Raw genomic sequence first — 13420 nt, 5'->3', positions numbered from 1 at the left:
GGTGGGCAAGCACCGCCTGGTTTTCCTGAAGACCGGCCTTAGGACAAAGACAAAGAAGGAAACGCCTCGTGTATGTACTGGAAACAGATGAATGGTATCAGGTGGGAAGTGTCTGTCTGTGCTTGTTCAGGTTGCGGGCCCACAAATTTACACCTTCTTTCAATTTCCTGCGCGCACTGGAGGAAGTGCGAATAGCTTATTCAGAGGCAGATTAATGCAAACGAGGTGAGGGGGGACATAAATCCGCAAGCAGTGACTTGTACCATCATGTAAGTGTAATGGTTATCAAACTGGAATCAGGGCTCAGAGTATCAGCTTAACAGAGAAAATTTGCTTGATGTCGGAGTATTACAGTCTATCCATACACTGTGACTAAATTTTATAGTTCATGAAGCATATTAGTATTACACTATATCCCGGTACATTCAAAAGGTGATTTCCATTTAGATGCTCATTTTTCATGAAGATAAATATGACATGAATCATAATTTCCCTGAAGTAAATATTACAAATAATAAAATACTCAGGCAAGCAAGTTGAGAAATGACAGTAATGCCTTCCATTTGTATGGTAAGTGGTGAACCTTGTGGCCTATCAAGTAACAAATTGAATGTTTAATCTTCCTCCATGCAGATTGCGGATGGCGAAGTGGCCGCGGTCTCGCGGCAAATTGAGAGTTCTCTGGTGGCTCGTGGAGTGTCTGCTATTTTGCCTATGGAGGCCAATAGAGGGTGTCAGCAGGGCTTTGTCAAAATATATCACGAGCATGAAGTTGTAAAATTGCAATTTACAACAGAAAGACTTTGGGATAACAGGCAAGTCATAGGCATGCTAAATGCAGAGCAAATATTTAGAGAGGCTTTGTAAGCAATTTAAACATGGTTAGGGGAGGCTGCTTAGCCTCTGTGGCACATCCCAGAGGGAAAGAGAGAAATGTGTCCTATCAGGTGGCAAGTAGTCTATTCCAGAGGATGGAAACATGTTCCAGCCCCAGCCGCTGGAGTTCAGCTCATTGGTTGAAGGGCGGCTCAGAGATGCGCCCAAAATCAGACGGGAGGCTGCCCGGCGTGCGTGCGCGTCACCCCTGTCGGCATCACTGCGTTGCCTGCGGGACATCCTCTTTGCTGATTTGTCCTCAGATTTGGATTCCCTCCGGGCCTTGGGGGTCCTGGGTGGTGACAGTGTCTCTGTCTGCCCTGTGATTGGAGCAGGGCCGGTCAGCGCTGGCGGAGCCGGTGTCACGACCCCGCAGGCCACCGGTCAGGAGCGCTGGTACGGCAGCCCCGGCCGCGCCCTGCCGCAGGTCCCGCTGTATGTTAATCTAAGGTGCCGTGTCTGCGCGACAAGACGGACGCCACCAGCATTTTGATGAAGGACTTTTGTACGTGAAGAGGCTGCCTGCCCCCGGCTGCGTGTGTGGTGAGGTGGCCGGGCAGGCAGGGGCGCCCCGTGCTGTGGTCTGGGTTACGGGAGCAATTAAGGAGGCCCTTTGCTCCCGGGGATGTCGGGGCTCCTCAGAACCAAAAGGAAGAGAAAGCACCGAAGCGGGTTTTGCTCCCGTTCCCTGTGATTTCAGGAGTGGGGCCCGAGCACGGGGATCCGCATCCCAGCATCGTCAGCCGCGGCGCTGGCCTTGCGCTCACCACGTGGCTGCCGCGGGCCCTCGCTGAATGTGGGACGTAGCCTCGGAAAGGGGGGGAACACGGCTGATTCGTTTTCTTTAAACAGGATATCCTGCGCGTCATTCCTCCTGGCGGCTGCCCTCCGTCCCTTTAACATCAGCCCAGGTGGAGGCCGAGGATGTTCAGGCATGAAACACCGCATGGAGGCCTCGCCCCGCTTCCCTGCCACGTGACGAACGGAAGATGTTGGTGGCACACACGGGCCTGTGTCGCTGCCCGTCTCGCTGCGGGGGCTGCGGAGGTCGTGAGTGGGTGTGGAAAGAGCCCCCAACCAGGAAGCCTGAGGGCAGAGGAGCAGAGAGTTAGGTGGGACACCCAGCGGAAGGAGGGGCGGGTCCCGAGTTTGCAGAAGGAGCAGAGTCCTGGTGGCACCAGGGTGACTGCCTCTCCCCCTCCACGCTGCGGGAGAAGCCCTCTAGTGGGCAGGAGTGGCACTGCGTGCCTCCCTGTCACCAGCACCAACCTTGTCCCTGTGGACCCCAAGCTCGGTGTGCACCCCGCCCCAGCAGGAAGGCTGGGAAGGGCGCAGAGGGGGTTTTGGGCTTCCTTGGGGGCCCCAAACACAGCAGTGGGAACAGGCTGGCTGCCATGGGCCGGGGCTGGACAGCCAGCAGGGGCGACGTGCCGTGTCCTTCGCCAAGAGCAGACAGGAGCTTTCGGATGATGCCGCTGCCTTGGCGGAGGGGATGCTGGTTCTGTCAGGTTATCCCCTGGGAAAGTTTCTGTCCCCTGAGGCCCTGCCCCCCGCCCTCCTGGGCTGCTGGGGGGCGGGGGGCACGCTTCTGGCCCACTTTCCCTGTTGTCACGCCCCTGGCCCACGCCGTGCCATCTGTAGAGTCCCGTGTACTTTGCACACACTGGGGTTTTGATAATTCTCTACTTTTTTTTTTTTTTTTTTTTTTGGTAATTGCAGAATCATAAAATATTTTAATTTCAAGGTTAGCAATTTTCTCTTGCATACTTAATTTATAATTAGCTGGTGTATAAACCTGTTCTGCGAATATAATTTTACTGTTGCCAAATGTTCCTCATGAATAATTAAGGGCCAATCCCTATTTATCAAATTATTAATATACCTAATAGCCTTGTTTTCATAAACAATGTGCTGGCGTTGGATTTAAAGGAACCCTCTCGGAGGGATCGGGTGCTGGTTCCCACCGCGGCCGGGGCCCTCGCCGGTGCCTGCACAGAGGGACGCTTGTGCTGCGCTGATGTCACGGCCCCCGGCCTTCTTTCCGCCACAAAGGCCCAGGTATCAGTAGCTGGACAAACACAATGGCCATTCACCAGTGGGCCTGGCCTCCGCGGCCCCACGAACAATGTTGTTATTTGTTCTAGCAATTCACCAGGAGCATTTTTGGAGGAAATGTAACAGATGAAACCATCCTTTCAGCCTTTACAAACTCTCTTTGGCATAATCCTACCTTTCTCAGTCGTGTCCGCTGCTCGGAGTGAGGAAAGCAACTCTTTCCTGGGAGTTTGGACATAAGAAGCCACTGTGCCGCCCTCCGGTCGGCTGAGCCGGGCCCTAGAAGTCAGATTCAGGCCCAGAGAGGGAGGAAGAGCCTAGGATGTGCTTCTCTTTGGAAGGAAAGGGAGAAATCACACCGTGTGTGTGTGTGTGTGTGTGTGTGTGTGTGTGTGTGTGTAACATGTGCGAGGCTCCCGCGGCCCCTCCTCCCGTCAGCCCCCCAGTTTCACGGAGGACAGCGGAACGGTTCCTTCTCCTCCACCCGGAGGCAGAGCGTCGCTCTCCCGCAGCGGCGCGCGGCTCACACGGATCCGTAGCGTGAGCCACTGGAACAGGAAGCAGAGGCCGATGCTGGTGAGGAAGGATGCACTGAAAAGCAAACTTGTGGGGCGTACCACCACGAGATGAGATTCTGCGTGGCCTCTGTGCCCCCTGAGGGGCGTTCCCGGGCACGGGGCCTCCATCAGGAGTGTGGGGCGCCTGGCCGGCGGCTTGGGGCGTGCCGTTGCCGCCGGCCGGCTCCTCGTCCGCACCCTAACCCCGGAGGGGGGCAGGGGCCCAGCTCCTCCCTCCTTGGGGCGGGCGTGTGCGAGCCCACTCGCCATGTGTGTGCGACTCCATGTGTATGATTCATTCCAGAGCAGTTTTAGTCCTCATAAAATATTCATTTTGGTTGTGCAGGGCCCTGTAATTGCCATCTCTCACCCTGAATTATTTATACCTTGCACAGACTGACAAAGCTTTGCCATGCGGCCCGAGATGAATCAGAAACACGGATCTTTGCTGCCAACAGCATTATAGTCTCACAAAATACGGCACCGGCGTCATCCCGGCCGCCTCATCTCTAAATCCAGCTTTTCTTGATTTGACATTTTCTTTACTCTTCCATTGTCTTAGGCAGGCAGAAAGGTTGCCTCTTAACTCGGAGCAGCAACCTTTCCTGCCTGCATCACAGCCGCCGTGCTTCAGAGGACTAATGTATCTTTATCGCCCTCACTTTTTTATGCTCAGTAACAAGACAGTGCTTGGGCTCACTTTAGAGCCATATATTATACATTAGCGATAAAATGATGCAAATAGTCCCGAATCCTCTTCAAACAGAGAGCGGGGATCGGCCCGGCCCTCGCGGCCTGTCACACACACGGAAAATAAGAGGTGGCCTGCCAAGTTGGGTCGAGACGCCCGCCCCCCAGCTGCGGGCTGTGTGCAGGGCCCGGGAGGGGGTGCTAGGTGGGGCCGAGGCTTGTCTGGGCTTCTCTGTGGGGGGAGGAGGCACTTGGGCCCCCACACTCAGCACCCTGAATGCAGCCATTCCCACGCAGCCCACCCCCTCCCCCCCGGCCCTGGGCCTCCCCTGTATCTCCTCTGCAGCAGGCGTTCACTGGTTTTCCTGGGCGCCTCCCTCACAGGGGCACAGGGTGCACTCTTTCTGTCCCCCCTCCCCCCCCCCCCCCCCCCCGTGCTCTGGAGGATGGGCATGTAGACGAGGAAAACGGGAATATTTAGGGAAACCACGTGAACACTAATTAGAGCCCAACTCCTCTGTACACCTTGCGAAGCCAGCAAGGAAAGTGTCCCAGCTCCGGAGGTGGGGAGCGTGCGTGTCTGAGCCGAGATAATGGGAACGGGTGGCCATCCCAGGGAAGCACCCCCGCGTGCGGAAGGCTCCGGAAGAGCGGCTCGGAGGAACGCTCACGCGCGGCGGCGGCGGCGGTGGCGTGGGGAGCCCAGCCAGGTCCCCGGGTTCTCACACCTCGGTCCTGCCCCGAGCCTCGGAGAGGGGTTAATTTATGTCCCTGGCTCGTCAGCACGGGGCGGCCAGGACAGGAGCGCGGTGCTGTTCCGGGTAATGGATGACCCGGACCCCCATTTCTCTTGTATTTGTTGACACGCAGGAGTAATGAAGTTAAAGCTTCGCGCACATGTGCCCCCTCATTAAGCTGCATTACCTGCATTAAAACTAATAATTGCCACTCAGAGCTGGGCTCCCATTAATCATTTATAATGTTTTAATAAGTTTTTAATCAGGACCTAAAAGGCTAGAGCGGGGACATCGGCAGGTTCCGCACCGGTGTCCTCCGTGGGTGTGCGGGCTTGATTGAAAATGGGATTTTTTTTTTTTTTTTTATTAATCATTCAACCCGCAAAGATGATCGTTCCTCACGAAGCGAGGGGGCGTGCTTGGGGAAGCTGTGCCTCTGAGCAAGGAAAGATCTTTTCCACTTGAAAATTGGGGGGGGGGGGGACGGGAGATAGGGAAGCGGGGAGAAAACCACCCACAAAAACATCCCGTTGGTTTTGGGAATGATCTCAGTTGCCCACAGAAGTCAGAACAGCCGGGAGAGCGTGGCCGATTCACGTCCCTAAAATCGCGTGCACGTGTGGGCGGTGGGAGCGGTCCGCCCCCCTAAGTTCGGATAAGCAGAGGCGCGTAATCTCCGTGCGCAAAGTCTCCGAAAGACACCCCCCACACCCCCAGAGCTGGCAACAAGTCACGGGGGCATCTGCTGTGAGCCAAGTGATGCTGGCATTTTTCTTAAGTAGGAGCTTCATGATCAGAGCTGGCAAATAGAGGAGCCGTGTCCAGAGGGAGCGAGGGAGCGGTTTTAATGAGCCCGCAGCGAAAGACAAAATACAGGCTGATTGACAGCGCGAATGATCTGCTGGGGAAATGATGTCAGGGCTGCGGCGCCCATTAGAAATAGAGAAATAGGTAAGGGGGGGCGGGCAGGGAGACAGGCACTTGAAACGGGAGCCCCGGTGTAAACACTGCACGTCACATCGCCGCTGTGTTGTGCAGTTGACTTCTTTTACACAGATAACCTTATCAAAACTATCGCGCAGCATCAGAACCGTTCCAGAAAACACTAACTGGGATCCTGACAGCGCACCGGGGCGGCGGCGGGCTGGGGCTGCGGGCGGCAGGCTGGGGCTGCGGGCTGGGGCTGCGGGCTGGGGCTGCGGGCTGCGCATGGAGCTCTGGGAGGCAGGCGTTTGCTTTCCCAGGGCCTACCTGGGCTTCACTTTATCTGAACACATTAAAACCACCCGGAAAAGTTTAATGCAAGTCATACAAATTTCCCCAACAGGAGGGCTCGGCGGGCTCCGGGCTTGGCGGGGGCCGCGGAACCGGCCGGCGAAGCTATTAAATCCCATCAGATCTCCTTGGCATCATTTTAATGAGAATCATCGCGAAAGAACAAGATCGCGGTATCTATAAGAGCCTCTTGACAGCCGCGGCTGAAATGGTGATGAAAAGAGAAACCATTATAGCACCAGCTTCGCGATAAGGCCCTTTGGAGGGACGGCGGGGGCCTGGCGTGGCTCCCGACCGTGAAGGGTTAATTTTCTAAACCTAATAATGTTCGATAGTGAGGTATTTGTCAGGAGATAAAGAAGTGATAGAATCTGGGAAGTGGGTCCCTGGGCGCTTGTAGTACAAATATTGTTAATGCGGTGTGGTTACTCCAGCGAAGGGAAGTAAAATAGCTCCCGTCCACCGGAGACCGGCTCCGCGGCAGCCCAGCAGCCCTCCAGACAAAGGCCAGCCGTCGCTGAACCGCGAGTCAAGCCGTGGATATTTCCCAATCCTCCGACGTCTACATTGACATGCAGGACGGCGCGCGTACCGGGGGGACGGCGCCCACGGAGCCCCGGGACCCGCCGTGGGGAGCCAGGCCTCCCAGCCCTCTCTCCCGGGGAGGGGGTCCCCCTCACCAAGGACATCTGGGCGCAGCTGTAAAATGCAATACTGTCACCCGCTGCCCCCGTCGTGATGACGTCATGTAGGCACAAGTATATGAGACTCATAACTTGAAATGTACAAGAATTTAATAAGTCTGGTGTTAAAGCAATTTGTCATGGCATATTTGAAGAATAAATCAGACTAATGGGGCAGACTTTCCTCCCGTCTGGCATTGAAGCACGTGAGGCCCGTGGTGGCTAATGGCAGGAGTGGGAGACACAGAGAGAGGCCTGACATTAAGACCCTCGCATTTTGGAAATCCGATCCGTATTGACCTGTGTCCTATCTCGGTGCGCAGATCTGATGTCAGCAGAATGTAGTCTTGTGTAGCAACTGCTCATTACAGGTTCTGTGAAGGGAGCCCTGTCTCCCGGCCCCAGCACCCGATCGGCTAGGATTGCTCAGTAATCAATACGGCAGCGACTGATGGCCGGCGTGCACGCACCGCAGCTGCGGCCACGCTTTCAGGGACTTCCCAGTAATTAGCAGGGACTTCGAGGAAGCACTCCACCGGTCACTTTCTTATCAGCCAGAGAAAAGTCTCTGAAAGGCTCTATCTTTTCATTCGACTCTTTAACTGTTTCCTTCCCAGAGCACAGTCCCACGGCGGTCAGGGCTGCGGCCCAGACCCCCCGAGAGGGACCTGGCCGTCTTCCTCCCCCTCTCTCGTGGGGGAGGGGGTGGGACAGGGACGCTCCTTCTGGGCTAGGACTCAAGCCAGGGGGACATCACTAGAAATTAACCACGTTCACGTGACCGGCTCGGTGGAATTGAATGCATTCACAAGGTTCTGCAACTTCCACACCATCTACTTCCGGGTGGTTCTGTCCCCCCAAAAGGTGAGCCCACGAAGCAGTGGCTGCCCCGTCCCCCTCCCCCAGCCGCTGGCACCGGTGGTGCCGTCTATGTCTGCCTTTTCTGGTTGGTCTTCCATGCTCACGTTTTCTTGCGAGGGCGAGTAGCTACTAACACACTCTCTGGGCGTTGCCAGATTCAGTAGCTGGGATGGGGGGGCTGGATCTGGGACAGGGTCTCCACAGTTTGTGGGGACCTCCGCAAGCTGTCAGCGCCGTGATCCGCATGCAGGCACCTGGGGGTTTTGATTGATGACACAGAGGCCCGTCCGTTGCCGCGTTAGTTTGCTGCTTATCGAGGGCTCTGCCTTATGACAGGCAAGTGAGCCGTCCCCCATTAAAGACACCACTGCTTCTCGTTCTCGACGCGGGCTCCCAGATTTCCCGTAATTGAGGCCCCGAAGAGAAGGCCAGCTGCCGGGCCTGAGGCTGGCGTTCGGGCGGGTGGGGTCTGGGGGAGCCTGGGCTCCTTCCTTAGGGTGGCATTTAACCTGTGCTAAGGTGGCTGCTAGGAATGCCCGCTCCTGTCTTCACGGGACCCCTCAGGGCCCCACCTTGCAACACGCTGTCACTCACGTCTTCAAGCACCGGAACAGCAAGCCTGGAACAGACTAAAAAGTAACAATTAAACATTAAAAACATGCCCTCGTCGGGTTGGCTCAGCGAATAGAGTGTCAGCCTGTGGACTGAAGGGTCCCAGGTTGGATTCCGGTCAAGGGCACATACTGGCGCCTGGGTTGCAGGCTCGATCCCCAGTAGGGAGTGTGCAGGAGGCAGCCGATCCATGATTCTCTCTCATCATTGATGTTTCTCTCGCTCTCTTCCTCTCCCTTCCTCCCTGAGATCAATAAAAAATATATATTTTTTAAAAGAGAAACAATCCCCACGCCTAAGGTTCCTGAGATGCTGAGAGTAGGTGATTTCAATCAAGCGATCCCACATGCAAGAGGCCACCAAGGGGGAGGCGCAGCGGGCCCACGCCCAGCGTTTCTAAGGAGACAATCTATTTCCCCTCTGACCAGAGGGGAAGGCGTCGTTATGACGTGACTGGTGGCTTCCGCTGGGTGAACAACAGCCGTCTCGGGGCAGGTGGTGAGGGTGAGGGGTATTCATTACCCACCACTGGCCGGCGGCCTAACTTTGTCCGCGATCTGGCCACTGGTAAGTTGATGCTTTTGCTGAAAGTGGGCAAGTTCTTCTCCGTGAGGGAACCGGGCGGGAGAGGCGAGGTGTCAGCTGACATGCGTGTCCTCACTTTTCTCTGACAAACCAAATTCATTCCTTACGTAATTGATAACGGCCTTGGCCAATTACTTCACACATTACAATACACAGAGGCCCCTTTCCAGGTTCTGCAGGGCTGTAATTAGCTATGCTAATATCCCCTTTATTGGCCCTAATATTGCTCAACACCTTTTGCCATCCTGGACCCCACGAGAGCCCCATGGCCTGTCAGGACCACTGATTATTGAGAAGGATGGCTTTAATCAAACATAATTGCAGTTAATTTTTCTCTCCTGCTCTCGGTTGCCAGCGTCTAATGCCACGGACTCCTTGATATTCCATTAAATTACAATTAAACGGCCTCCTTTGTTTCCGAGCGTCCTGAGCCACGCCACAAAGTTCTGGAGCGGCGTGCGGGAGCGCCGTTTGGTCCTAATTGCCCGCGCGCTCGCAGAGGGCCAATTTACACAATACCCATGTAGAATTTAAACAGTTCATAACGTAATGGATATTACACTGGAGCCTCACACTACAATTAAAATGATTTTCATCAGATAGAGCGGCTCTGGTTAATCAGCTTCATAAAAGTAAATATAAATGAACTAATTCATGGCTTAAACACACAGAGAGGGAGCCAACTTCGAGGTTAGTTACTGCGGTGGGGGCTCACCCCGCGGGGTGGGGTGGCCACAGCGGCCCTACTTCCGACGCCCCAGCGCGTTATCCGGTGTAGGCTCTGGGTTCCGCCATGTCGCGCACCCCTCGGCACGGGCGTTGTCCGAGCGGATTCTGACACGGGTGCCACCGGGATCCCACTTTGAAGTTGCTTCAGCGGGTACAGCTGTGGCCACAGCTCCGTTGGGAGCAATGGAGTCCCTGTCCCTGCAGAAGGGACGGCAGGCCTGGGACTTTGTAGGTCACACGGAAGGTCCCGGTTGCTGAACTCAGCGAGCAGAGGCCCCGCATCCACAGGGTGCTCCTGAGAGGGACCCCCCCTGCAAAACCCGCTCCTCTAAGAACCAACGAGGTCGCCCAGGTGGCATTCTCCCCTAATCCCGACGCTCAGGCGGAGGAAGCCGGATTCCAGGCGTAGTGACATCACACCTTTCCGCCTTCTAACGGCGCCGAGGACTTCCCAGCTCCATTCCGGGCAGAATATTACGGGGGAGTTTGCACTGTGCCCGGCGTGGCCGCCTCCCGCCTGCCTGGGAGAAACAAGTAAATAAAGCCCATATTTCAAGCTTGATTTACTCCGGTACCTACTGTGAAAGATGACGACTCTTTAGGGAAATAAAGACGGGGTCAGGGAATTAGTGTACATAATGCTCATTTTGATGATGGGCCAACAGCTGCAACAGGAAACACACTGTATACAATTAAGCGTAATGTACTAATGACAGGTTAGGGTTTTTATCGCCCCGGCCATCGAGCAGCCAGTCCGCGTCGAGCCGTAATAAAGAGTTTATTGGTGTGAACGCCAAAGATTTTCTGACATTGCAAAGATTTTTCCTTTCTTAACAAGAGGATTAAGTCCTTTGTGTCCCGGCCTCTGGAAGGGAGATATGTAAAGTGATGCTCAGACGTTTCTTAGGGAAAAAAGCCCACTGAAGGGTCATTGAGTAAAGAACGAGAATCACCATTTGACCTTCCCCGTCGGGCCTTCGGTGTCCTCCCCCCGCTCCCCAAACATCGTCCCATGAGTCTCACCGGGCACTTCTGGCCGTGTGTCCGTGCGCTCGGACACACCTGTGTACCAGGCCAGTGGTCAGCGGGCCAGACCGGGCCGTCCGCCTCCTGGAGGCTCGGCTGAATCCCTGAGTCCATCGTAACCAAGACGAGGGTAACAAGTCGGCGCGGGGCTCCCCTCCTCCTGGCCGAAGCTGCCTCTGTCTGTCCCTGCGCATGTTGTCCTCGACTTGGTGTGTGCCCTTGGGACTCGAATTCTTCAAGGGATCCTGCTTCCCAGGGCCACACACTCCAGACCTCTCCCAAGTCCCAAATAAGGGCATGTGTGTGTGAGCGCACCTGCCCGGAGTCGACCCTGGAGGACACCCAGCCCCGGACTCGGTTGGACGGTGGAGGGGGCCCCGCTGGTCCTCATGCCGAGCGAGGCGGAGGCTGGCCAGGCGACCTCCAAGCCTCTCCGAGGTGCGGGGTGACCCAGCGGAAAAGACTTGGAGGAACTGAAGCAGCTCCTCGGGAGGGGGTGTCTCCCCCCCCCCCCCCCCCCCCCCGCACAAAAGGCGCTCCCGGAGCCGGCTCCACAGGACGAGCCGCCTCTCCTCTCCGGCAGGCGCCTGCTCGGGAGATTAGCCGGCTGGTAATGGGCGGCATAATTGCACCGCGCGGCTGTCCCCGAAGTGAAAACCTAATTGCCTGAGAGGACGATAACTTTGTGCCGCCCTCACCTTGTTAGGCCCCTTCTGATGCAGTTCAAGTGCGGAGTGGCCGCAGGTGCGCCCAATTTACCTCGCCGCCGCGCGTGGCGCTTAATTGCGGCGGCTGTTAGGAAAAATTGGTGGGTGGAATTTCAAGTGACTGGCTGTGCTGATGGCAGATGGTGTTCCGAGGCACGGCGCGCTAACGTGGAGGTGAGGTGAGTTAATAAAAGATGTAAATTTCGGCCTAAAATAGCGAGGCCGCGCCATATGTAAGAACGTTTAATTAAGCGGCGTCCGCTCTCCCGCCATCCATCCGAGTTGCTCCTGCTGGGACGGAGCGGCGTCCAGGGTCTGCGGGGCCTGGCGCGGGGGTGGCCCTCGGTCTGTGGAGGCTTCTCGTTTTCGGGTGTGACCCGTGTCCACCAGGAGCCGCGAGCCTCAGGTCAGTTCAGGGAAGTCATGTGAAACCTTCTAGGCATGCACGTCCTCACGGAAGACAGGTGGTCTTCGGAGAGAAGCTAGAGAAGGTGCCTGTGCCGCCTGGTTGACGGGATGCTCAGACACCCGAAGAGAGCTCCCCTGGCCGGGGCCTTCCGAAGGGGAGGCCGGGGGCTCAGGGACAAGACCCCGCGGTCCCCGGGGTTGGTGTGGCAGCCAGGCCCCCCCCATGCCTGTACTGTGAGCCAGAGCACCCGCGCCTGTCACTGAGCTCCACGTAGGGATGGGGAGGACCACATGATGATGTTCCTGTCACAGCAGCTCAGCGCGCTGTCAGGACCTGAGTCTTCCTGCCTCTCAACGCAAGGGGAGGGCTCGGCGAGAGCTAATGAGCTGGGGCTGGCCCCCCCCTGTCATTGTCCTGTCAAGGGTGGTTGATGACTCCCTCAAAGACACACGTAGACCTCTCACAGACGTCACGGTCACCCCTAGAACAACACCCCCAATTGTTCTTTTTCTTAAGAGCTGCACCGCTTGTAAGTTTAAAGACGCATCTTGGCCTAGGTCAGGGGTGGGCAAACTTTTTGACTCGAGGGCCACCATGGGTTCTTAAACTGGACCGGAGGGTCGGAACAAAAGCATGGATGGAGTGTTTGTGTGAACTAATATAAATTCAAAGTAAAGGAGCGGAGGGGAGAGCAAGAGAACCCTCCGCTCTTTCGGCTCTGCGGGCCGGATAGAACAGCCGAACGGGCCGGATCCGGGCCGCGGGCCGTAGTTTGCCCACGGCTGGCCTAGGTCATTACGGCTCAGTTGGTTGGAGTGTCATCCCGTACACGAACTGTTGTGGGTGGAATTCCGGGTCAGAGCACATACCTAGGGTTAAGGGTTTAATCCTGGTCCGAGCATATATGGGGAGATAACGGATCGATGCTTCTCTCTCACATCAATGTTTCTCTCTCTCTCTCTCTCTCAAATCAATAATCATGTCCTTGGGTGCTGTTCAAAAAGCATCTTGAAAGTGTGTTTATGTAGGTGGTGACGTCTTCTGGGGTTAGGGCTGCCAGAGAGAGGGCGGCAGGTCCAGTGAAATTTGAATTTCAGATACACAGTGAATAATGTTTCGGGATCGGTATGTCCCATAGCATACCTATCCCAAAGACATCGCTGTTTATCCAAAACTCAAGTGTAACTAGGCGTCCTGGGGCTTCATTTGCTGACACTGCTGGTCCCCTCTGGGTCGGACGGGCCCCTAATGGTTCATGGCCGCTGCTGCAAAGATCTAGGCGAGAGACGCCACCCGTACAAGTCACGGTGGTCCTAATAAAACGTGTGGAAACCCATCATGTCAAGACCAACGGAAATCACTACTTTCAGATGAAGATCGTCCACGCTGGCGTTAGCAGGGCAGCTAGCTGGCGGGTGTGGGGTAGCCCCCACCACGCCCCGGGCAAGAGTGTCTTTCAAAAAGTGTTCGTCTGTTGTCTGATAACCCTAACAATTACCCATTTTGTTTGTATTTTTGTAGATTCTTTCTAAAGTTTTTCCTCAAGTGCAATCAGAACTGTTTGAAGAATGCAGGCAACCCTCGAGATATGCGGAGATTCCAGGTACACCCTTGTCCC

At 55.7% G+C, this 13420-nt stretch overlaps 1 protein-coding gene across 12 annotated transcripts in view; it reads left to right on the top strand.

The window, feature by feature from the left end:
- The window catches only part of EBF3 (EBF transcription factor 3), a 125798-nt gene that overhangs the window by 73016 nt on the left and 39362 nt on the right, over window positions 1-13420 (top strand). For all 12 annotated transcript variants that reach the window (XM_080642060.1, XM_080642061.1, XM_080642062.1 and 9 more), the window contains one exon: window positions 13324-13405. In XM_080642060.1, coding sequence (XP_080498186.1) covers window positions 13324-13405 — 82 coding nt within the window. The remainder of the gene's footprint in view (window positions 1-13323; window positions 13406-13420) is intronic.

This window comes from Plecotus auritus, assembly GCF_963455305.1.
Source record: "Plecotus auritus genome assembly, chromosome: 9".
In the NCBI taxonomy this organism is placed as follows: domain Eukaryota; kingdom Metazoa; phylum Chordata; class Mammalia; order Chiroptera; family Vespertilionidae; genus Plecotus; species Plecotus auritus.
The sequence above is the reverse complement of the archived record's forward strand: the minus strand, read 5'-3'. Positions and strand labels throughout refer to the sequence as shown.